This window comes from Balaenoptera borealis, assembly GCF_965194805.1.
Source record: "Balaenoptera borealis genome assembly, chromosome: 11".
NCBI lineage: Eukaryota > Metazoa > Chordata > Mammalia > Artiodactyla > Balaenopteridae > Balaenoptera > Balaenoptera borealis.
The window spans coordinates 80,400,542-80,424,206 of NC_138868.1; the positions used below are offsets into that span (position 1 = coordinate 80,400,542).

General features: G+C 37.3%; 1 protein-coding gene across 1 annotated transcript; it reads right to left on the reverse strand.

Annotated features, from left to right (window-relative positions):
* Position 1: 1 nt before the first annotated feature.
* LOC309606630 (macrophage metalloelastase-like) lies at positions 2-23,350 on the reverse strand. The gene is given in 7 exon segments (XM_082343927.1): positions 2-11,509; positions 14,361-14,486; positions 14,584-14,673; positions 14,676-14,731; positions 15,271-15,293; positions 15,297-15,525; positions 16,010-23,350. Coding segments are annotated over 7 exon segments (870 nt in total). The 5' UTR covers positions 16,144-23,350; the 3' UTR covers positions 2-11,297.
* Positions 23,351-23,665: the final 315 nt, after the last annotated feature.

Sequence of the window (23,665 nt, forward strand, 5' to 3'; positions counted from 1 at the left end):
ATATACATCGGAATATTACTCATCCATAAAAAGTGAAATTGTGCTATTTTTGATAACATGGATGGATGTAGAAGGTATTATGCTAAGTGAAATAAATCAGACAAAAAAAGGCAAATACTGTATAATCTCACTTACATGTGGATCTGAAAATCAAACAAACCAAGAAACAAAACAAAATGAGAACAGACTCATAGATACAATAACAAATAGGTGTTTAGCAGATTGGAGATATTTGGTGGAGTGGGTGAAATAGGTGAAGAGGATTAAAAGGTACAAACCTCCACTTATAAAGTAAATAAACCAAAGGGATGTAATATACAGCATAAGGAATATGGTAAATAATGTTGTCATAGTTTTGTATGGGGACAGATGGTTATTAAACTTATTGTGGGGATGGAGTCAAGATGGTGGGGTGGGAGAACAGGGAGTTCACGTCTCCCCACAACTAGAGCACCTGCCAGACACTGGTGGGGGACCTCTACACCCAAGGAGACAGGAGGAACACCCGAGCGACCAGGTAGGATGTGGGGGGGGAGTGAAGGGGGAGGAGAAGTGGAGTCCGGATGGGACTGGCACCCCTGAGGGGTGGCTGGGAGAGGGGAGGGCTTCCCACACCTGGACAGACCCTCGGGGGCTTGGAGGATCAGGGGGAGTATGCCTAGCATTTCCCCTGCCCAATTGGGCCCAAGTAAGCCTGCTGGGGTCCTGGGCTGGGTCCTCCACCTTCTGGGGCCCTCTTTGGCCACATTGGTCCTAGGGGCATAGGAAGGAGCAGGGGAAGAAGAGGAGAGGCGAAAAGGGAGGGACCCTCCAAGATTGGAGGATCAAGGGGAACACACCTAGCATTCCCCCCACCCACTCAGGTCCAGGGAGCCTGCTGGGATGCCAGACCTTGTCTTCCACCCTTGAGGTCAGAGGCACTCCTGGGCCCCTCTGGCCGTGCTGTGCCTATGCCCTGCCCCCACCCCCCAAGGTCCTTTTCCGGCTGCATGGGACCTAAGCATAGGCATCTGCTCGCTGTCTAAACCCCGCCCCTTCCTAAGCCCCGCCCACCACAGCTAAGGCCTTTTCCAGACTTTTATTTTTTTCCTCTTTTTGCTATTGTGGTTCTGTTTTACATTCTGGTTGTAGTTTCATCTGTATTTTTACTTTTTCTAACATATCTATTAGTTTTCTAATCTTATTTTATTTTTTACTCTTTGTTATTTTTCTCCTTTTTTTCTTTCTTCTTTGCTACCCTGCACAGCTTGCAGGATCTAGGTTCACGAGCTGGGGGACAGGCCTGAGTTTCTATGGTGGGAGCTCCGAGTCAGAACCAGTGGACTAACAGAGAACCTCACACCCCAGGAAATATTCATCAGAGTGAGGTCTCCTGGAGGTTCTCATCTCGGCACCAAGACCCGGCTCTGGGTCTTTTTCCAGACTGCAAACTCCAGTGCTGGAAGTGTCAGGCCAAACAACCAGTAAGACAGGATCACAAACCCACCCATCAAAAAAATAAAAAAGAGAGACAACCAAAAAATATGTTACAGCTGAAGGAGCAAGGTAAAAACCTAAAAGACCAAATAAATGAAGAGGAAATAGACAACCTATCTGAAAAATAAATTCAGAGTAATGATAGTAAAGATGATCCAGAATCTCAGAAACAGAATGGAGGCATGGATCAAGAAAATACAAGAAATGTTTAACAAAGATCTAGAAGAACTAAAGAACAAAGAAAGAAAGATGAACAACACAATAACTGAAATGAAAAATACACTAGAAGGAATCAATAACAGAATAACTGAGACTGAAGAATGAATAAGTGAGCTGGAAGACAGAATGGTGAAAATAACTGCTGAGGAGCAGAATAAAGAAAAAAGAATGAAAAGAATTGAAGACAATCTCAGAGACCTCTGGGACAACATTAAATGCACCAACATTAGAATTACAGAGGTCCCAGAAGAAGAAGAGAAAAAGAAATGGTCTGAGAAAATATTCAAAGAGATTATAGATGAAACTTCCCTAACATGGGAAAAGAAACAGCCACCAAGTCCAGGAAGCACAGAGAGTCCCATACAGGATAAACCCTAGGAGAAACACCAAGACACATATTAATCAAACTAATAAAAATTAAATTCAAAGAAAAAATAATAAAAGCAGCAAGGGAAAAGCAAAAAATAACACACACCCCATAAGGTTATCAGCTGATTTTTCTGCAGAAATTCTGAAGGCCAAAAGGGAGTGGCAGGATATACTTAAAGTGATGAAAGAGAAAAACCTATAACCAAGATTACTCTGCCCAGCAAGGATCTCATTCAGATTTGACAGAGAAATCAAAAGTTTTACAGACAAGCAAAAGCTAAGAGAATGCAGCACCACCAAACCAGATTTACAACAAATCCTAAAGAAACTTCCCTAGGTAGGAAACACAAGAGAAGAAAAAGACCCACAAAAACAAACCCAAAACAATTAAGAGAATGGTAATAGAAACATACATACTCATAATAACCTTGAATGTAATGGATTAAATGCTCCAACCAAAAGACACAGACTGGCTGAAGGGATACAAAAACAAGACCCATATATATGCAGTCCTCAAGAGACCCCCTTCAGACCAAGGGACACATACAGACTGAAAGTGAGAGGAGAGGTTGTAAAAAGATATTCCATGCAAATGGAAATCAAAAGAAAGCTGGAGTAACAATACTCTTATCAGATAAAATAGACTTTAAATAAAGACTGTTAAAAGAGATAAGGAAGGACACTCCTGCTACAAGAGATAAGGAAGGACATTTGGATTAATCAAGGGATAAATCCAAGAAGAAGATACAACAATTATAAATATTTATGCACCTAACATAGGAGCACCTCAGTACATAAGGAAAATGCTAACAACCATAAAAGGGGAAATTGACAGTAACACAATAAGAGTGGGGAACTTGAACACCCCACTTACACCAATGGACACATTATCCAAACAAAAAAATAAATAAGGAAATACAAGCTTAAAATGACACAATAGACCAGATACATTTAACTGATATTTATGGGACATTCCATCCAAAAACAGCAGATTACATTTTCTTCTCAAGTGCACACAGCATTCTCCAGGAGAGAGCACATCTTGGGTCACAAATCAAGCCTCAGAAAATTTAAGAAAATTGAAATCATATCAAGCATCTTTTCTGACCACAACGCTATGAGATTAGAAATCAAATACAGGAAAAAAACTGTAAAAAACACAAATACATGGAGGCTAAACAGTGCACTACTAAATAATCAAGAGATCACTGAAGAAATCAAAGAAGAAATTAAAACATACACAGAAACAAATGACACCAAAAACATGATGACCCAAAATCTACGGGACTCAGCAAAAGCAGTTCTAAGAGGGAAGTTTATAGCAATTAAATGTCACTTCAAGAAACAAGCAAAATCTCAAATAATCTAACCTTACACCTAAAGCAACTAGAGAAAGAAGAACAAAGAAAATGCATAGTCAGTAGAAGGAAAGAAATCATAAAGATCAGAACAGAAATAAATGAAATAGAAATGAAGAAAACAATAGCAAAGATCAATAAAATTAAAAGTTGGTTCTTTGAGAAGATAAACAAAATTGATGAGCCTTTAGCCAGACTCATCAAGAAAAAGAAGGGAGAAGATGCAAATCAATAAGATTAGAAATGAAGAAGAAGTTACAACGGACACCACAGAAACTCAAAGGATCATAAGAGACTACTACAAGCAACTATATGCTAATAAAATGGACAACCTCAAAGAAGTGGACAAATTCTTGGAAAGGTACAATTTCCCAAGACTGAACCAGGAAGAATTAGAAAATATAAACAGACCTATCACAAGTAATGAAATTGAAACTGTAATTTAAAAACTTCCAACAAACGAAAGTCCAGGACTAGATGGCTTCACAGGCCATCTGAATTCTACCAAACACTTAGAGAACAGCTAACACCTATCCTTCTCAAACTCTTCCAAAAAATTGTAGAGAGAGGAACACTCCCAAATTCATTCTACGAGGCCACTATCACCCTGATACCAAAACCAGACAAAGATATTACAAAAAAGAAAATTACAAACCAATATCACTGATAAACACAAATGCAAAATCCTCAACAAAATACTAGGAAATAGAATCCAACAACACATTAAAAGGTCATACACCAAGATCAAGTGGGATTTATACCAGGAATGCAAAAATTCTTTGATATACACAAAGCTATCAGTGTGATACCCCATATTAACAAATTAAAGAATAAAAGCCCTATGATCATCTCAATAGATGCAGAAAAAATTTTGACAAAATTCAATACCCATTTATGATAAAAACACTCCAGAAAGTGTGCATAGAGGGAACCTACCTCAACATAATAAAAGCTATATATGACAAAACAGCAACATCATTCTCAATGGTGAAAAACTGAAAGCATTTCCTCTAAGATCAAGAACAAGACAAGGATGTCCACTCTTGCAACTCTTATTCAAAATAGTTTTGGAACAGAAATCAGAGAAGCAAAAGGAAAAAAGGAAATACAAATTGGAAAAGAAGTAAAACTGTCATTGTTTGCCAATGACATGATAGCATACATAGAAAATCCTAAACATGTCACCAGAAAACTACTAGAGCTAATCAATGAATTTGGTAAAGTTGCAGGATACAAAATTAATGCACAGAAATATCTTGCATTCCTATACACTAACAACAGATCAGAAAGAGAAATTAAGGAAACAATCCCATTCACCATCCCAACAAAAAGAATAAAATACCTAGAATAAACCTAATTAAGGAGGCAAAAGACCTGTACTCAGAAAACTATAAAACACTGATGAAAGAAAGCAAACATGGCATAAACAGTTGGAGAAATATACCATGTTCTTGGATTGGAAGAATCAATATTGTGAAAATGACTATACTACCCAAAGCAATCTACAGATTCAATGGAATCCCTATCAAATTACCAATGGCGTTCTTCACAGAATTAGATCAAAAAATTTTACAGTTTGTATGGAAACACAAAAGACTCTGAATAGCCAAAACAATCTTGAGAAAGAAAAATGGAGCTGGAGGAATCAGGTTCCCTGACTTCAGACTATACTACAAAGCTACAGCAATCAAGACAGTATGGTACTGGCACAAAAACAGAAATATAGATCAATGGAACAGGATGGAAAGCCCAGAGATAAACCCATGCACATATGGTCACCTAATTTATAACAACAGTGGCAAGAACATACAATGGAGAAAAGACAGCCTCTTCAATAAGTGGTGCTGGGAAAACTGAATAGCTACATGTAAATGAATGTAATTAGGACACTACCTAACATCATACACAAAAGTAAACTTCAAATGGATTAAAGACCTAAATGTAAGACTGGACACTATAAAACTCTTAGAGGAAAACATAGGAAAAACACTTTTTGACTTAAACCACAGCAAGATATTTTTTGACCCACCTCCTAGAGTAATAAAAATTAAAACTAAAATAAACAGGGCCTATAGAAACTTAAAAGCTTTTGCACAGCAAAGGAAACCATAAACAAGATGAAAAGACAACCCTCAGAATGGGAGAAAATATTTGCAAATGAAGCAACAGGAAAAGGATTAATCTTCAAAATATACAAATATCTCATGGAGCTTAATATCAAAAAAACAAACAATGCAATTAAAAAATGGGCAGAAGAGCTAAACAGACACTTCACCAAAGAAGACATAGAGATGGCCAAGAGGCACATGAAAAGATGCTCAACATCACTAATTATTAGAGAAATGCAAATCAAAACTGCAATGAGATATCACCTCACACCGGTCAGAATGGCCATCATCAAAAAACTACAAGCAATAAATACCGGAGAGGGTGTGGAGAAAAGAGAACCCTTTTGCACTCTTGGTGGGAATGTAAATTGATACAGCCACTGTGGAGAACAGTATGGAGGTTCCTTAATAAACTAAAAATAGCACTACCATATGACCCAGCAATACCACTACTGGGCATATACCCAAAGAGAACCATAATTCAAAAAGACACATGCACCCCAATGTTCACTGCAGCACTATTTGCAATAGCCAGGTCATGGAACTAATCTAAATGTTCAACGACAGATGAATGGATAAAGAAGATCTGGTACATATATACAATGGAATATTACCTTGCCATAGAAAGGAACGAAATTGGGTCATTTGTAGAGATATGAATGGACATAGAGTCTGTCATACAGAGTGATGTAAGCCAGAAAGAGAAAAACAAATATCATATATTAACGAATTTATGTGGAATCTAGAAAAATGGTACAGATTAACCTATTTTCAGGTCAGGAATAGAGACGTAGATGTAGAGAATGGACATGTGGACTCATGGGGGAAGGAGATGGTGGGACGAATTGGGAGATTAGGATTGACATATATACACTACCATGTGTAAAATAGACAGCTAACGGGAACATACTATAAAGAATAGGAATCTCAGCTTGGGGCTCTGTGATGACCTAGTTGGGTGGGGGTGGGGGTGGGGGTGGAAGAGAGAGGTCCAAGATGGAGGGGATATAGGTATACATATACATATAGCTGATTCACTTCACTGTACAGCAGAAACTAACACAGCATTGTAAAGCAATTATACTCCAATAAAAAAAACCAAAAAAAAATAATAAACTTAATGTGAATATTATTTCATAATGTATGCAAATGTCAAATCACTATGTAGTACACCTGAAACTAACATAATTTGTATGTCAACTATATTTTAGTTAAATAAACTAAGAGTCCTCGGAGGGGAAAATGTCTCACCTTTGAGCTTGGTATATGTAACAGAAATGTATATATAAATTTCTAGACAGTTAATAAACATTATTATTTGTAACAATTACATATTTATAGTGCTGGCAAAAATTAGGTGACTGTATTTCTAACTTTGGATGGTCTTTAGTAGTTGGGAATGAGGGAAATATGGAAAAAATGGAAGAGGACCCACATGGGGCAGAGTATCTACTGAGATGTAAACATACCTGTTGGGGAGAAAAGCAACAAAACTGGGGAACTCTGGGTCAAGAGGAAGTTGAGATGGCAAGAGATAAGCTTCAGTGGAGTGCCTACTAAGTGCTAGGGGCTTCACTTATGTCAATTCTCAGAACATACCTAAGAGGCATATAGTATTTTCCCTGAGATTCAAAGAGGTCAACTAATTTGCTGAGGATCACATAATGAGTCGCAGTGCAAATTTTCTAACTCATCAATATCATGGTCTTTGTACAACCAGTCACTGCCCACAACTCTGCCTTCCAAGATATTTGCAACAAGTCAAGAGAGAAGCCACACCTTCACTTCCTGCAGTATAGCAGATGATGTATTCCAAAGAGTCATTTCACTGTAAAACAACTTCGGTCTTAAAACCTACTTTTCAATGCTTTCCTGGGCTTATAGAAGATAATGGAAATCTCCAGAGCTTTCCTAGTTCCCCTACAAACATGCGTGTGCTCACATACACTCATACAGAGTGAGCTGAAGCTAGATTAAGGATGAGTGAGCAGCTAGCCAAGAACAAATGGGGAAAAAAGAGGAAATTCCCCAAAGTCAAATGCTTTTATCAGAAGGACCTTGAGGATACTAAATTTCGAGCAGTCTGTAAGGTGGAAAGTCTGCATTTAAGGCTCTTGCCACAAATCCTAGAAAAGGGGCAAAGTAGTTCCAAATGAGAAAAATCCCCTGACTTCCTAATAGAAGCCAATATACCAATATTCTTAAGAAAAAAGTATGCCCTTTTTAGACCTTCTAGATTATTGAAAATTAAGATTTTTAAAAATTGAGCTCACAATCAAAGTTCACCTAATACACAAGGAAACAAGCTCTAGGACTGAAAGTCAATAGAAACAGCAAATAACAGATTTAAACCCACAAAGTGTTTGGATATTTTAATTATCAATCCAGACAATAACAACAACGAATTTAAGGTATAAATAAATAAAAGATAGAATCACAAAAATGAGCAATCAATAAGAATCTAAGAACATGACAAGTCAGATTTGAATATGAATGAAATGACAATTTGCATTTTTCAGCTCTAAAACCATTTGCTTCTTTTTCATATCTTTCATTTCTCTCTGTATTATGTCCCTGTTTTCCACTAAATCTTTGAAAATATTTATACCTTTTTTAAAAGTCCTTTTTCTGCTAATTTCATCATTTGTCATTTCTGCATCAGTTTCTATTGACTAATTGTTGTGCTTATTATGGGTCACATTTTGCTACCTTTTAGCATGTCCAGTGCATTTTATTGCAGGTTAGACATTGTGAATATTATGCTGCTAGGTGCTTAGATTTTTCATTTTCCCTTTAAAAATTGTTTAATTTAATTTTGGCAGGTATTAAGTAATTTCCAGATCACCTTGATCTTTCCAAAGTTTTATTTTAAGCTTTTTAGGGTGGATTTAGTGTAGCCTTTACTCTAGGGCTAATTTAGCCTTCTTATTAAGGGAACTTTACCGATTGCCCTAGGTGTTCAATACCTTGCCACTCTTGCTGGGTGGAACTCAAACCACTCCAAGCCCTGTGTTATCGCTGGGAATTGTTCAGTCCATAGCCCTTGGTGGTGTATATGCAGATTAGTATTCATCAACAGACTCCAGGGGACTCCTTTCAATTTCTGTAATGCTTATTCTGTATAGATCCCACCTCTTTCCGTGGAGAAATAACATTTCTTCCAAGGGTAACTTGACCCTAATCCTTGTAAAGGCAACTCTTGTATTATTATACTGAAGGAGCACATATGTGAGAATGGGTCTAACCTATGAAGGCCCACACTCTCCATCCCTATCTTTCTGATTCTTTCTGATCCTCATATTTTCCCTGATCTCAGTTTATTGCACTAGTCAAAAAAGATCATTTGAGCTGAAATGGGCTTGACCATTTCTTGGATCTTGGGTATATCAATCAACAATGGTGTGAAAATACATAGAAAGCTACAAGCATTCCACAGACCCATAAGTTATCAGTGAAAGCCTTAATATGTGTGTAATCCAGAGACGGAGAATGTGTGTCAAGGTCATGGAGGAAATTGACATGAGCTGTGATGAAAATTTTACTGGAATGGGAAGTTCCCATTTCATTCCTTCTTCTCTCCAGGCTTGTGGTCATACACTGTAGGTGTCCTTGGGGTTGTATGTAGTCTGGAGAATGCTGTCTGGACTTGAGACGAAGGATGCAGGTGGTCTTAGACAAGTGGCCAAAACAAATATAACCTTTTCCTTTTTCTGTTTGCCTTATCTCTTATTCACCCTTTGGTACAGCAACGTAGAGGCTTGTTTTATTTAAGAGTAAGTCCAGAATTATTTTCAAAACACATTCTGTTTTTCAAGAAAAAAATTCCTAAAAACCAAACACTTTCAAAGTTTTGATTTGAGCAAAATATATATATCATAAAAGATATTAGAAAAATCAACACTGACAATAGAATAAAATTACATTATCACCATAATTATATAATTTACTTATATATTACTTCCATTAATTATCATTTTAAAAATTCTAAGTATAGTCTGTTTTTACTCCAAAATAACTAAAATGATACCCTTACTGAAACATTTAATTGTTATAGAAACTAATCATTTCTTGATTTATTTAAGCCAGAGAAATAATTATAATTTCTCAGTTCAAGGATGTTAGGAAACAAGATATTCTTTTGGCCTTTGAAGGTGTCTCTTTTCAGACTTAGTAGTAGAGTCCAGTAAAAATCGACAATGAGGGTTTTCAAATTTGAAGAATCTTATTATGTATTTTATATAATCACTTACCTATATAATCATTTATCTATGGCCTATAGATTTTACCTTATCTTATGATACATATCACCATGTAATGGTACTGGGCACATAGCAAATATGCAATAAGTACTTGTTAAACAGATGTGAATTGACAAACACCATTAATTATATCACTCCTAACAACATAGCTTGGTATTGCTTTTCAGCCTTCTGGTGATATGATGGGATAGGACATCATATTCAAGTACGTTAGATCCTTGGAAGAAATAGTAGTGTCCTAAAAATGAAAACAAATAAATAGTTTAATTAGCTGCTTGTATTTCTTTTAAAAAAAGAAAGATAACAGATCTGTGTTTTTATAGGTTATCTAGATTAGATAAAGTCCAATTCAAGATTATAAACGTTGGGTCCCTTGGCTAGGTATCCTGCCCCCAGATATCTTCTTACTTCTAGTCATTTCACCATAAATATCTTCATTAACCTTATTGAGAAGGTTGTTTGGTCTTTAAAGCCGACTCTTAAAATAAAAATGTTTTTGAAAAGTCACAATCCAGGTGGAGAACTCAGAGTGGAAGAGAGGAGAGTGGACTCAGGTAGGGTACATAGAAGCCTTGATGGGGAAAGTAAACAAGACACGAGGGTGGGAATAAAACCCAAAATATCTTGGCCCAAGCAATTTTGCTTATGCTGACCTTGCTTGAAGACATTCATAAACACAAACTCAAATTCAAGCTTCTTTCATCCCACTCTCAGACCCAATCCATGAGAGCCCATGAAGGGTGGAAGGGACTGAAAGGAAGGTAAAGAACTCAAGATATAAAAGCATACAGAAGACTCTGCTTGCCTGAATCTTGACTGCTATATGCTCACTCACATGTACTGTGCAGCTTGATGTGATCGGAAATTCCAGAGACTCAGACACATGGAAGTGGCAATAATCATATTCTCCCTGTCTGATAGACCACCCTAGCAGAAATACACCATTGGTTCCACCTAACTCTTTCTTGCCCACCTATTCTGAGCTAGACACATAGTGGATTTTCTCTCTGTGGCCCTATGGAGAACTGAAGAGTCCTTTCTTTTCTAATTTGGATCCCTGTTCTCTGATCTTAGAGGCTTTATAATCAGTTCAGTATTTTAAAAAGGAATTTCTAGTATTTTCATGGTTTCCTAATCTACTTACTGTTGTAATAGAAGACTGAATCAACTTTAGGGCCAATTCCTGGGAAGTATGTGATAATCAGTTTGGGATAACTGGGGTCCATGGATTGTCTCCTCTCATTGTACCTGAGCAGAGAAATAACCAGCAGAAACTGCATCAGAAAATGGATTTCATGACACTAAGCTTGACATTTCATGATTATGAATCACAAAACCCACCTTATTCTCTCCTGAAAGGCTCTTCCTGAAAGGGTTTAAACTTCACCCATAAGAAAACCAAGGACCTAAACAGTTCACTCATTTACTCCAAGTTTCTATAGGACTCAAACCCTCAAAGAGAAGATAGATGTTAAAGTTTTATCCAAATGCAGATAGTATGAAATTATTCATGAATGAGTATCTTTATTTGGCAAAATAGTAAAGAAGTTCAACTCACCACAGAGAGACTGAAAGCCATGTATGTCATCAGCAGAGAGGTGAAATGTGTTGTAGTCAGTATATCTGTAGGTGGGGAACATTATGGCCTTTGGATCATTGGAATGGCCAAGACCCAAGGAATGACCAAACGCATGAACAGCAACTAGGAACAAGTTTGTGCCTAAGAGGAAACCAATCAGAAGAGGGAAAGAACAGCAAAATATATTGACATCTAGAAAATAATGACACAACATCTAACACAATAAAAAGGGAAACATTTGGCAATACTTTACTTATTTCCCCTCCTTCATGCACAAGTTTTTTCAACCTTGGCACATTATAGGCCAGATAATTCTTTGCTGTCAGGGCTGTCCTGTGCATTACAGATGTTTATAAATCTCTGGTTTTACCATTAAATTTAAGTAGCACCACTACCCTTCTAGTTTTGACAACCAAAAAAATGTCTCCACACATTTTTAAATGCACTCTTGGGGCAAAATTGCCTCTGGTTAAGGACCAGTGCACTATCAGACAAATGAAATATGTTCTATTTTTTAAATTTCTGAAATAACTCACAGCTGGGTTCATTGCTTCTAAATAATTCTCAACCCACATGACCCGTTCTGCTTTTACTCTTAATCAAGTTTCACTGGATATAGAAAAGTCTTTAGTAACCATCCTTTACAAAACCCAAATCTAAGGCCATATTAAATTCCAGGTACTATGAGTCACTGAGAAATACACCACATTATGTCTAAGCCTTATACAACCCAAAGAAAGCCATCGTGTTCTCTATTTTCCAATGAGGACACAGTATCAGTAAGATTAACTGACCAAATTAGGGTTTGAGCCAAGATTCAAATACAAATATCTTGGCTCTAAAAATTCCTTGGCTCATCCTTTTCCTATACATGATTCTAAATGAAATCAAAGAGACTATATTTACAATTTAGACATATTTACACTACCAAGTTATAGTCATACCTGTTCATTTTTTTTAATATATGTCTCAGAGGATGCACCTTTGTAGGTAAGAGACAGGAGGGTGTCCTTTCTCTCAAATTTCCTAATTCTCAGAAGATTTGAAAATTCCTGACTGTTATTATTTTTAATCTGCATTCTATTCTAATGCATTCATTTTGGTATTTCTTTTGCTATAGCAAAATTGAAGCTCAGAGCTAACTTCCCAGGGTCAAACACCACTTAGCTACAGAGCCTGATCTTGAAATACTCTCCAGAACCCAAGGTAAACAAAGAGTTCACACCTCTCTGGGGGGATGTCTACGAACACAAATCTTCCAAGCATTCCCTGTAACACACAGGTCCAGTAACTAACTCAGGGATGCTTTTGCTTCTCTCAAATAATGAGAAAGAAGAAGCAAACACTGATTCTCTCCACTCTGCATAAGACTGGAAAGAGTAAACAAAACCTTTTACAATTTGGCCTAAACCTGAATTTATCTTATTCCCAATTCCTATACTACTTTGTACAAAAGATCACCATTGGTTCTCATCTCAAAATAATGGAGTTTTGTTTGTGTTCTCTTTCCTTTTAGATTGTGGGCTTCTGAAAGGACTGTGTCTTTTTCATCTCTGTATCCAAGCACCCCCATCACCTAACACCCTAACAGAAGCTCAGTAAAGATGGTGGGACTTGTTCATTTAATTTACTGTGTCAAAATTAGGCTGAGAATAAGTATTTTAAGTTAGAATTTTCATAGATAATTTAATTTTTTGAAAGTTTAGAATCAAACAAATTAAAATAAGGCAACATGGGCAAGTAGAAAGTATACATTGGGCTGAGATAAGAGCTAGGAAATAAATGTTCTGGTCCCAGCTTTTTCACAAGGTAACCACTAACATTCTCTTTTCTCTATCTGTAAAGATCTGTATTAAATGACTTTCCTAAGTTTCTTTAGAATTTTAAAAATTCTGCGAGGCTAACCAGAATAAGTTTCTCCTGTTAGATGAAGAGATTACAAACCCCAAATACCCTTGGATAAAATTTAGACAAATTTAACATGTCTACTAAGGATTTGAGGCTCAGCAAGGCCCTAATCCTACATCATTTGTATTTTGAGGATGAAAAAGTTCACTTCTCAATCAAGGATTTCATAAGCTTAGGCCACGTGTCAGACTAAAACAAATAGCCTTTCTGGTCTATAAAAATATCTCCATCCAATGCATGCAATATAGACAAGAGAGGGGGGAATGCTAAGCAGAGAATATTCTTGATGACTTTCTCTTCATTTACTTTCCACATGAGTCAGTCATATAATCTAGAATTTCTGATAGAAAGATTAGGAAAGCTTCTGATATGATGGTTTGAATTTTCCGGTGGATGGTGACTTCTCCAAATAACAGGGCATACTAGTTACCCTTATCCCCCAACTGTCTGGGATGGATGATGAATTATAGCTCCTCTGTAAATACACACAGGTATTTACATTGATCTTTAACAAGATCATTGCTAAATGATCAACTGGGCATTCTGAAAACTTTATCCCAGAATCACAAACGACTACATGACCTTATAAACTTGTGTTTCTTTATAAGGATCTCTAAATTCTCTATAATATAATTTCATCTTTATGTGTCACTACGAATCACAGAGATTGTCAGCATACAATGAATCATGCAAATGATCACCTCTATCCTAGGATTGTTGGCATACACAGAATTAGTATCTGTGTTTGCTCAAGTTTATGGATTGTACTGCCAAATATTGATTCCCTAGATAATGGCTTTTTTCTTTCCATACTATTGTTCTTAAGGTTCCTGAATTTATACTAATAAATTAGTTTATCTTCATAGATTCTTAGAACTGACCTTTAAAATAATCTAGTCCAATATGCTCCATTTATAGACAGTGAAATTGAAACAGTGTTAAATTTTTATTTAGTGGCAAAAATTTTAATCAGAAGAAGTTTTCCTATCTTATAATCCTTTCTTAGAATGTAGCCTTTCAAAAACAGGATATAACTTAGAATTTGTTAGGATTTTCCTATTGTTTTGGGGTTTGGGGAACCTACCTTTGTAGCTTTTAGTCCAGATTTCAGCCTCATCAAAATGTGCATCTCCTCCAATACCAGGTCCAGGTCCAAAAGCATGGGCTAAGATTCCCCCTCTGCCATCAAAAGAATTGAAGTCTCCATGCACTTATTAAAAGAAAATAAAGAAAAAGAAAATTAGTACATCTATACATGCTATAGGTCATGCCAGATGAAACAGATGAGGTAAGTCCAAGTTCTCTACCTCCAAATGCAAATTGTATCATGATGTCAGCCTTGCCTGCATTAATCTTTCTGAATTTCAAGGGGGTCACATCACTCCATACTTGAAAACTTTCTGGAAGGCATAGTCAACATCCTCAGGCTTCATGTCAGGAGTGTAATTGCTAATTCTTTACCAACAGAACAAAAGAGAAAAAAATACATGGAAACCATGTGTTAATTTTGTCTTATTACAATACTTCATTTCTGCTAACATCATTTGAGAATGAAGCGTTTCATAAATCAATAAGCCAGATGAGAAAAACTTGCTTCATTAGCTACAGAAATATGTATCCTTGGACACCTTAGTCCTTAAACAGAATCTAACTTGATTTCTACTCATTTATGATTTACAGGTCATCATTATGAAGGATTTACATTTGTAGAAGCTCATGTTTTTTGCCCCTGCTCCCAGACTTCTGCATTTATTCATCTAAATAATCTATAAAATTTTCTCTTGCCTCTCTCTTATTTATCATAAATTCAGCTTTATTCTCCTTTTATTTACAGCCTTTCTACTCTGCTCTGGACTGATAAGCCCAACAACTCCATTGAGTGAATAATCCTCCCTCTAGAGACACTATTTTACACAGGAATAGTGTTAACAATTGAGGGAGGTTTCCTGTAGACCTGGGGGAAATTAGAAAAATACTTGGCTATGATGTTATACCTGTAGGTGATAAAACGGTTCTTCTAGACTGGCCTCCCTGGCATTACTCTGAAATTATGAACACTGGGGACTCCACATCGAGGTCTGTGCATCATGTCCAGAGTAGATGTGTCCAGTTGCCCAGTCACTTTTAGCCCCAAGAACTGCTGCATTTCCTGGATTTTATCTTCCATGAAGTTCCTATTGACTTTCATTTTTGTCATTGGAGTTGTTTCCATCTCAAGGTTATAAAAGGTTACCAAGTACCTCTGGAAAAAAATATATTTATTAATACATTATTTTATGTGGAAAGGTTTCTGTTGGAGCTCTGTATTTATAACTCAAATGCACGCTGATGCTTTTTTAAGGCAAGGGTTTTGGCCATTTGGGAGAGTTACTCAGTTTTCTTCCTGAACTCTCACATATATAGATGTTATTAAACTTTTGTTTGATTTTTCTCCTGTTAATCTGTCTCATGTCAATTTAATTTTTAGACCAGCCAGAAGAATCTAGAAAAGTAGAGGAAAATTTCTTCTTCCCAGACACTTTTTTCTTACATTCCTCTTTGGCAAAAATAAATAAGTAAGTAAATAAATAAATACATACATACATATATAAATGAATAAATAAATATATAAAAATAAAACAACGACATCAAAAAACCATACTAAAAGCAAATAGCCTCCTGAAGCAGTTTTCAACTAGTACTTTTCAAGATAAAACTGGTCAATGCAATAAATGTTAAAGACAAAAATCAGGCTAGATAAATTCTATAGCGTCAATAGTTACCTGAACAAATACCACATCATTTTCTTCAGGGCTTGAATAGTCAGTCAGGGGAGCAGCTCCAGAAGCAGTGACCTGCAGAACCAGTATCAATAAAAGAAACTTCATTCTACACCTCTTCTGAACAGCTTAACCCAATTTATCCTGTTCCTTTTCAGTACAAGTTCCTTAAATGTCTCTCTTTATATAGCTCTTAGGCCAGGCTCTGTAAATACGAAATCCTTTGCATGACTCACAATTGATATCATCCTTTGATTTATCTCAAACAAATGCAAACACATGTATGACCTTATTCTAGGACCAACAGTGGGTCAGTTAATATCTAACCCATCAATGGGTCAATTAGCATCAAACTCATCCCTCATTCAGACAACTCAGAGTATATTTCTTCAAAATAAATAAGCCACAACTTCCATCTACCTTATAAAATAAACCATTATATGAGAAATATTAAGCACCTAAAATATGAAAATAACTTAAAAATACATTTTTAGGAAGTTCAGAATCTGAACTTTCACTATAATACTTTCCTTATATTTATTATAAGTGAAATAAGCTTTTTTTAAAAAACTAAATTTAAGAAGTTAGATAAAGTTCTTTTGTTAGAATAGAAGAATACTCTCTAAGCTGACTTTAGCTCCCTAGAGAACTGTAATATAGAGATTCCATGTTTAGAAAGGAAAAGTTTATAACATCATGATGTTTGATGTTTGTTCTCTGTATTGTGCAGGCTTAGATCTTGTTTCTATAACTTGAGATTTTCAGGCATCTAAATTGAGGCCTAATCCCAACTGCATAGCTGGGTAGAGAGATTCCAGAGGCAAATTTCCTTTCCTCCTTCATGTTGGTAGCGTGAAGGTCAACACTTCAACTTTGGGAGATAGCAAAAGTTTGCCTCTGGAATCTATCTGTCTCCCTATCAGCTCAGCCTCCTCCCTAATGGTCCCATTAACACAGAATCTGTCTCTCATTCAATAGAGAATGTTTGAAGACTGAAAGCATTTAAGACTCAAGGAATAAATTACAAAGACAGAAATGCAAGAAATAGGGCTCCCTTCTGATTCTATATGAATAGTCTGGGGGGTGGGGGGTGCACAAAACAGTGTGTCATGATTCAATCATTGCTCTGACCCGCCTTCAAGGCCTGGGAAATGCTGGCTGCTCCCCAGGATTTCCCTGAGGCTCAGGCTCCAAGGTGAATGATTTCCTTCTTAAGTAGGAAGGAAAGGGGGTCCCCTGCATTGTACCTGGTATCTACCTCCATACTCTGCCTTTTTCAAGCTCTGTGATTTAACCTCTAGGATTTTCAGATATTTCATTTGAAAGTGAGAATGATAACTTTTGCCTCCTCATGCTTTTACGATGATTAAATGAAGCGATGTGTAATAAGTACAGCACATACTACAGGTGCTCATTAATATTTATTCTTTTCCCCTTGGCCTCAAAGGACAACATCATGCACTGTAAGTTTGCAACCAGATGTGGTTCTAGGATTCATGAAGAGGAAGATAACATAGAAGAATTGTAAGGTAATCCTTTCAAATATTGAATTTAACTAGAGAATTATAAGAGGAGTATGACAGTTTGGCTATAAATTATGGAAAATGGAATTTATTAGAAAATATGGGAGGGGTTGTTTCTCCAACAGCAGAACAATGCCCAGTGAGGGCAGGGACAGTGAGTGTTGTCCTCCACTGTATTCCTGGTGCCTAAAACTACCTTAAAATTAGTAGGTGCTCAATAAATATATGTGAATGAATCTAGTTGGAGAATAGGGCCTAAAGACATCAGTAGTAAACTTCCTTTATGGGAGCAATCATTACACAAGAGACTGTGCTCCTAAACCTTTCTGAAAGCATACAAAACTGGTCTTATACACAGCAGGAAAGAATCTGGTTCTTGGAAGACTTTCAAGAAGTCTAGAAAGTGTAGGATGTAAGATGCATGGTTAAAGCTGCCCAAGATACAAAGGAAGTGAAAGAATGTCCTCACTGACAGGTTGCTAAAAGTAGAAAGTGACACTCTAATTTTAATGGTCTCTGGGTCTTTGCTCATCAGATGTCCCATATGGGTAATTTGGGTCCCTTTGGAAGCCAGAGAACATTGCAGTCAGTGGTCGTAAACTGAGGGTCTAGGGTCAAGTTGATCTGCTTTAGAATCTTAGCTCCATCACTTTATGACCTTGGGCAATCATTGCCATCCCTTTAAGACTTAATTTCTTCATTTGTAAAATTGGAACAATAATAGCAGCTATCTCAAGAGTTGTTATAAGAATTACTTTAACTTATAGGGGAAATTATATAGCCTAATGCCTGACACACCTTAAAGATTCAGTGATTTGATATCTTCCTTCCTTTACTGCACTCTTATGTAAGACATTTAAAAGAGGCTGGTAATGAGGATGAGAAAAGGAGATCAGCTACATGCCCAGACCAATCTCCTGTGGTAGAAGGAGCTACAATAAGATTATGATCTAGGCCCAGGATGGAAGCCGAGAGTCCCATCAGAGACATGGCTTCCAGGGGACACACTGAGTGAAGTGATAATCAAGGGGTCATTAGCAATGCTTTAGGTGAAAAAGAGCATATCTATGAAAGTGCAGAAAGTAGCCTAGATCAGAGTTCCTCACAAGGGAGGACTTGCACTGAGTTTCCTTATTAAAAGGCAGATTTTATAACCCAAAGCTTCCAAAAGTATCTAAAGCTCTATTATATTGTTTCCTTCTTGACAAACACCAGCACATTCTAAGGTATATCCCTGATTTAATCACCTTCAGCTGGTTGTTGTCAAGCTTGAGGTACAGAGGCAAATCAAAACATGGTCATCAGTAAGGACCAAGAAGGAGAAATGTTCCCCAAATATACAAAGAAATCCCTTAGCTGACCTCTTCACCAATAGTCTGTTCATGCAGGAAGAAAACTTCAGCTAGTTAAACCTCTCCTTTTATGGATGAAGAAATGGGAGTCTGGAAAAGGGAAGTGAATTGCCTAATAAGACCTCTGGGAGGTCTCCTGACTTTCCTGACTTATTGCTACAATATACATTATTTTGTCCCTTATCACTTTGATTTTTCTTCAGATTTCTATCTCTTTATGGGTAACTTACTACTGCATACACTATAAAAATGATACTATAATACCCTCAATCTTTTTAGTTAAAGTCAGGTTGTCCCCTTTGCCATTGTAGGGGCCAGAAGTAACCAGATAGTCCTGGGAATGTTGTAGATGAATCTGGATCCTCAGGGCAGTGGCAGTACTGGTCTTCTCTCTGAGACTCACCTTCTGTACATCTCTTCCCTGCCTTGGCCTGGGCATTGTCCTGCTGCTAAGGTACCTTTGTTGTCAAGGATCCCAGGAATTGGCCCAGAGCACCTCTGAAAAGCATAATGTTTAGAGTCACCCTACCCAGTTGTATGGACTTAGACACGTTAACTTTCGCATGCCTCATTTTCTTTATATGTAAAATGGAAATAGTATTGAAGTTTTGTAAAGAATAAATGACATAATCCATTAAAGCACCTACTTTCCTATGATGAGAACTCCATAAATGTTCATTCTTTGCCTTCTCCTTTTACCACTGTCTCTGTATGTTGGTCATGCCATGGTTGGCCTAGACCAGCTAACTTTTTCCATATAGGAGAAAAGTTAGCCTAAATAACCGTTTTCAACCAGAAGTGCATCTACACCCAGCAAAGAAGAAAAAACAGGCTGGAGAAGTGGTCGTGTTGATGGTGGAGATGGCTCTTAGAGTCCTCTCCCACCTTCTTCCAGAATCAACTGGAACTTGACCCTACATGGAACTGCTACATGGCTGTCCATAAGGCAGATTATCGGAGTAACTGGTTAGAAACCCACTGCCTTCCAAACTAGTTCTCAGCCCACAATTGTGTCAGTGAGTTCCCTAACCCCATGACATTCCTCCCAAGGGGGAAGGTGCAGAACACTGGTGAAAACATGGAATGTATAGGGTTTGGGAGTGAGGTCGATCACACTGGGTGCAGCCCAGAGAAGTAGAGGGAGGAAATAGGGAAGGTAATGGTAGCAGTGGTTCCGTTTTCTTGTCCCTTTTCTTACCCCAGCAAATGGTTCTCCCTCAAACAACTATAAAATAAGACAAAAATGCAACAGGAAGCAGACGTCCTATGTGTACATCCCAAGGTAGAGACAACATGATGATATACACATATGTATTGTTAGTCAATTGTCTATTTTCCTGGGCTTTCCAACAAAAAAGTAAGTGCCTAAGGGTAGAGATAATGACTCAGATAACTCTGAACTGGTTTGACTTTGAAGCTGGGTTTAATGGGAAGAGCGAGGCTTTGGAAATAGACTTGGCCTCAAACTTCAGCTATGTTACCTACCAATTGTGTGGCTTTGGGCAAGGTATTTAAGCTTGTTTTCCTCATCCATAAGTGACCATTTGAAGGATTAAAACAGATGATGCCTGAAACTGCTCAACATTATGCCTGGCACATTAACAGCCTGTTCATAAATGTTGGTTCTCTTTCTTTGGTGACACCTAGAGCAGTGTTTCTCAACATTTCTTTCATTATTGCCTCCCAAAAAGAGGCAATTTAGACATTTCCCCTATGAAATTTCAATATCAGAGATATATACCTGTTTATGTACAGTATGCATATCTGTCCTTTATACATAAAAAATAAGATGCTGAAAATCTAGAAACAATAAATGCTGGAGAGGGTGTGGGGAAAAGGGAACACTTTTGCACTGTTGGTGGGAATGTAAATTGATACAGCCACTATGGAGAACAGTATGGAGGTTCCTTAAAAAACTAAAAATAGAACTACCATATGACCCAGCAATCCCACTACTGGGCATATACACTGAGAAAACCATAATTCAAAAAGAGTCATGTACCAAAATGTTCATCGCAGCTCTATTTACAATAGCCAGGACATGGAAGCAACCTAAGTGTCCATCATCAGATGAATGGATAAAGAAGATGTGGCACATATATACAATGGAATATTACTCAGCCATAAAAAGAAATGAAATGGAGGTATTTGTAATGAGGTGGATGGAGTTACAGTCTGTCATACAGAGTGAAGTAGGTCAGAAGAGAAAAACAAATACAGTATGCTAACACATATATATGGAATCTAAGGGAAAATAAAGGTCATGAAGAACCTAGTGGCAAGACGGGAATAAAGACACAGACCTACTAGAGAATGGACTTGAGGATATGGGGAGGGAGAGGGGTAAGATGTGACAGGGTGAGAGAGTGGCATAGATATATATACACTACCAAAGGTAAAATAGATAGCTAGTGGGAAGCAACCGCATAGCACAGGGAGATCAGCTCTCTGCTTTGTGACCACCTAGAGGGGTGGGATAGGGAGGGTGGGAGGGAGGGAGATGCAAGAGGGAAGAGATATGGGAACATATGTATATGTATAACTGATTCACTTTGTTATAAAGCAGAAACTAACACACCATTGTAAAGCAATTATACTCCAATAAAGATGTTTAAAAAAAAAAAAAAAAAGATGCTTTTGTCCCTAGTAACCAATTTCCACCCACCTGGGAGTGATATCACCCCCACTGAGAATATATGTCCTATAGTAGTGTATATTCTACATTGCTGGGTTAGTAAATGACCCATGCCACCAGTTCTGCCTGTTCTGACATGGCATTTCACCAGAGGGCTGATAAAAAGTACATATTCTGGAAGACATCCATAAAACCAAGAGATCTGGATTTCAGAGACACTATTTAGATCATAGAACTATTTAGATCATAGAGGTAAGCCTGTTGAACTTTGTGTCAGTGAAAAATAATGACATTCTCACAAAGGATTGACCAAACGTGTTTGTAGGTTAGATCAACTCACAGAGAAAATAAATCAATGGCTAGAAAGACGAGAACAAATCAAAGAGAATATGCATAGTTCTTTTCAAGAGTGAGGCAAGAGAATTTTTAAATCACTGAATTATTTTTTCCTTTATTTCTCTACTTTCCTTCAAGCTGCTAGCCAACTCTGTTTCTTGCCTCAACATTTGTGACCCTGAGTACATTATTCACATTCTGACTTCTTTCCTAGCACTTAAATCACTAAAGTGGCTATGGTTTGAGAAGAGAGGGGTTTTTCCTAAACTGAGCCAATGCTGGGAATGATGGGGGGATCTATACGTTCTTTGTGTCATGAAGAACTGGGCTTCACTTCACAGCAGCACTACAAGGATATGATGCATTATATCTGACACAGCTGCACTAAGATTCATATAATCTACATATACAGGCTACCTAACATGATCCTTTCTACATAGGGGGTGTACTATGTTGTTGTTGTTGTTATGATGATGATGATGATGATTATACTTTAAGTATAATTGTCTAAATGTTTTGTCTCACTTTTCCACAAAGTGTATAAATTTTATGTTTTAGCAATCATTGTGGACCCTTTTTGAGACTTCAAAGAACACAAAGCAATAGTATTACTAGACAGTCAATCAATAGGTGTTTGACTTTAAATGAATCATAATAAAAACATGGAGGTGATACCACTGGACCTCGCACAGGCATGGCCCACATTTCTGCAGCAGGCAGTCTCTTTTCTATGCATGTACTCAAATCAGGGGTAATCTAGGGCAAATTTATGAAATAATTAAATGCCCCCCAAAACCCAAGACTTAGCTAAAGCTGTTAATGTGCACATAAGAAAAACCAGAAGAGGTTTTTCCTTTCATCTTGTTCATGTTCTGAGTGCTTGGCTTTATGATCAGTGAGCATATTGTCTCTGGTTTCTGCCAGCCGAAGGACGTATGTACTTCCTTCTGCAGCATACATCTGGCAGGCAGCCAAATAGGTTGTGGATCCAAGAATAGGCAGTAGGTCAGAAGTACAGGTAATAACTTGGGTTTGTGACTGGTATCTAAGCCTTCTTTGTCTGACTATGCCAGCCATCAGGGGAGTTTGTCATAGGGGTCCCATTCATAAGGGGCCTTTATCATCTCAACCTTATTGCTTTGTTCGTGTTGGCACTACAGCATCCTTACTGCCTATGCAGCAAAGGTCTTTGCTTTCCTAGGCTATTTTGGTGAGTAAACTTTATGGATTTTATGGGATGCCTCTTTTCTTTGGTTAAGCCATAAAAAGCCTTATGGTCTGAATTGCTATTAAGATCCTGCTCTTCAATAACCAGATCCTTTGAATTGGAAAAAAAACTTTAAAATTGGTAAATTTTTAGAGAGCTCTCATCATAAACAACCGTTTTATTGGTACCTATGGAAAGATCAAATTAAAAGGTGGATACAAAGAAATGTAATGGCTAATCTTAAGAACTCCCTTAAAAAAAGAAAAACCAATTCAGGAAGCCTAATTGAATTTTTGGTCTTAGCTTCCCCTAATGGGTCTTACAGGTACTCATGAAAACATTAGGTTAATTAACAAGATAATGGCACAAAGCTGATGGGAAATCAAGGGACTCTTCCCAACAAAGTGGAAAATTTTTAAGGGTTATTAAGAAATAAGGTAAATAAAGCACATATTGAAAGATGTGGCCCAAAGAAGAATCAGAAAGGAACGAGTCATGGCACTCATCCCAGCAGGGTGGAAGTCTTTAGATGGTTATTAAGAAATGGCATAAATACAATAGACATTGATGGGGTTTA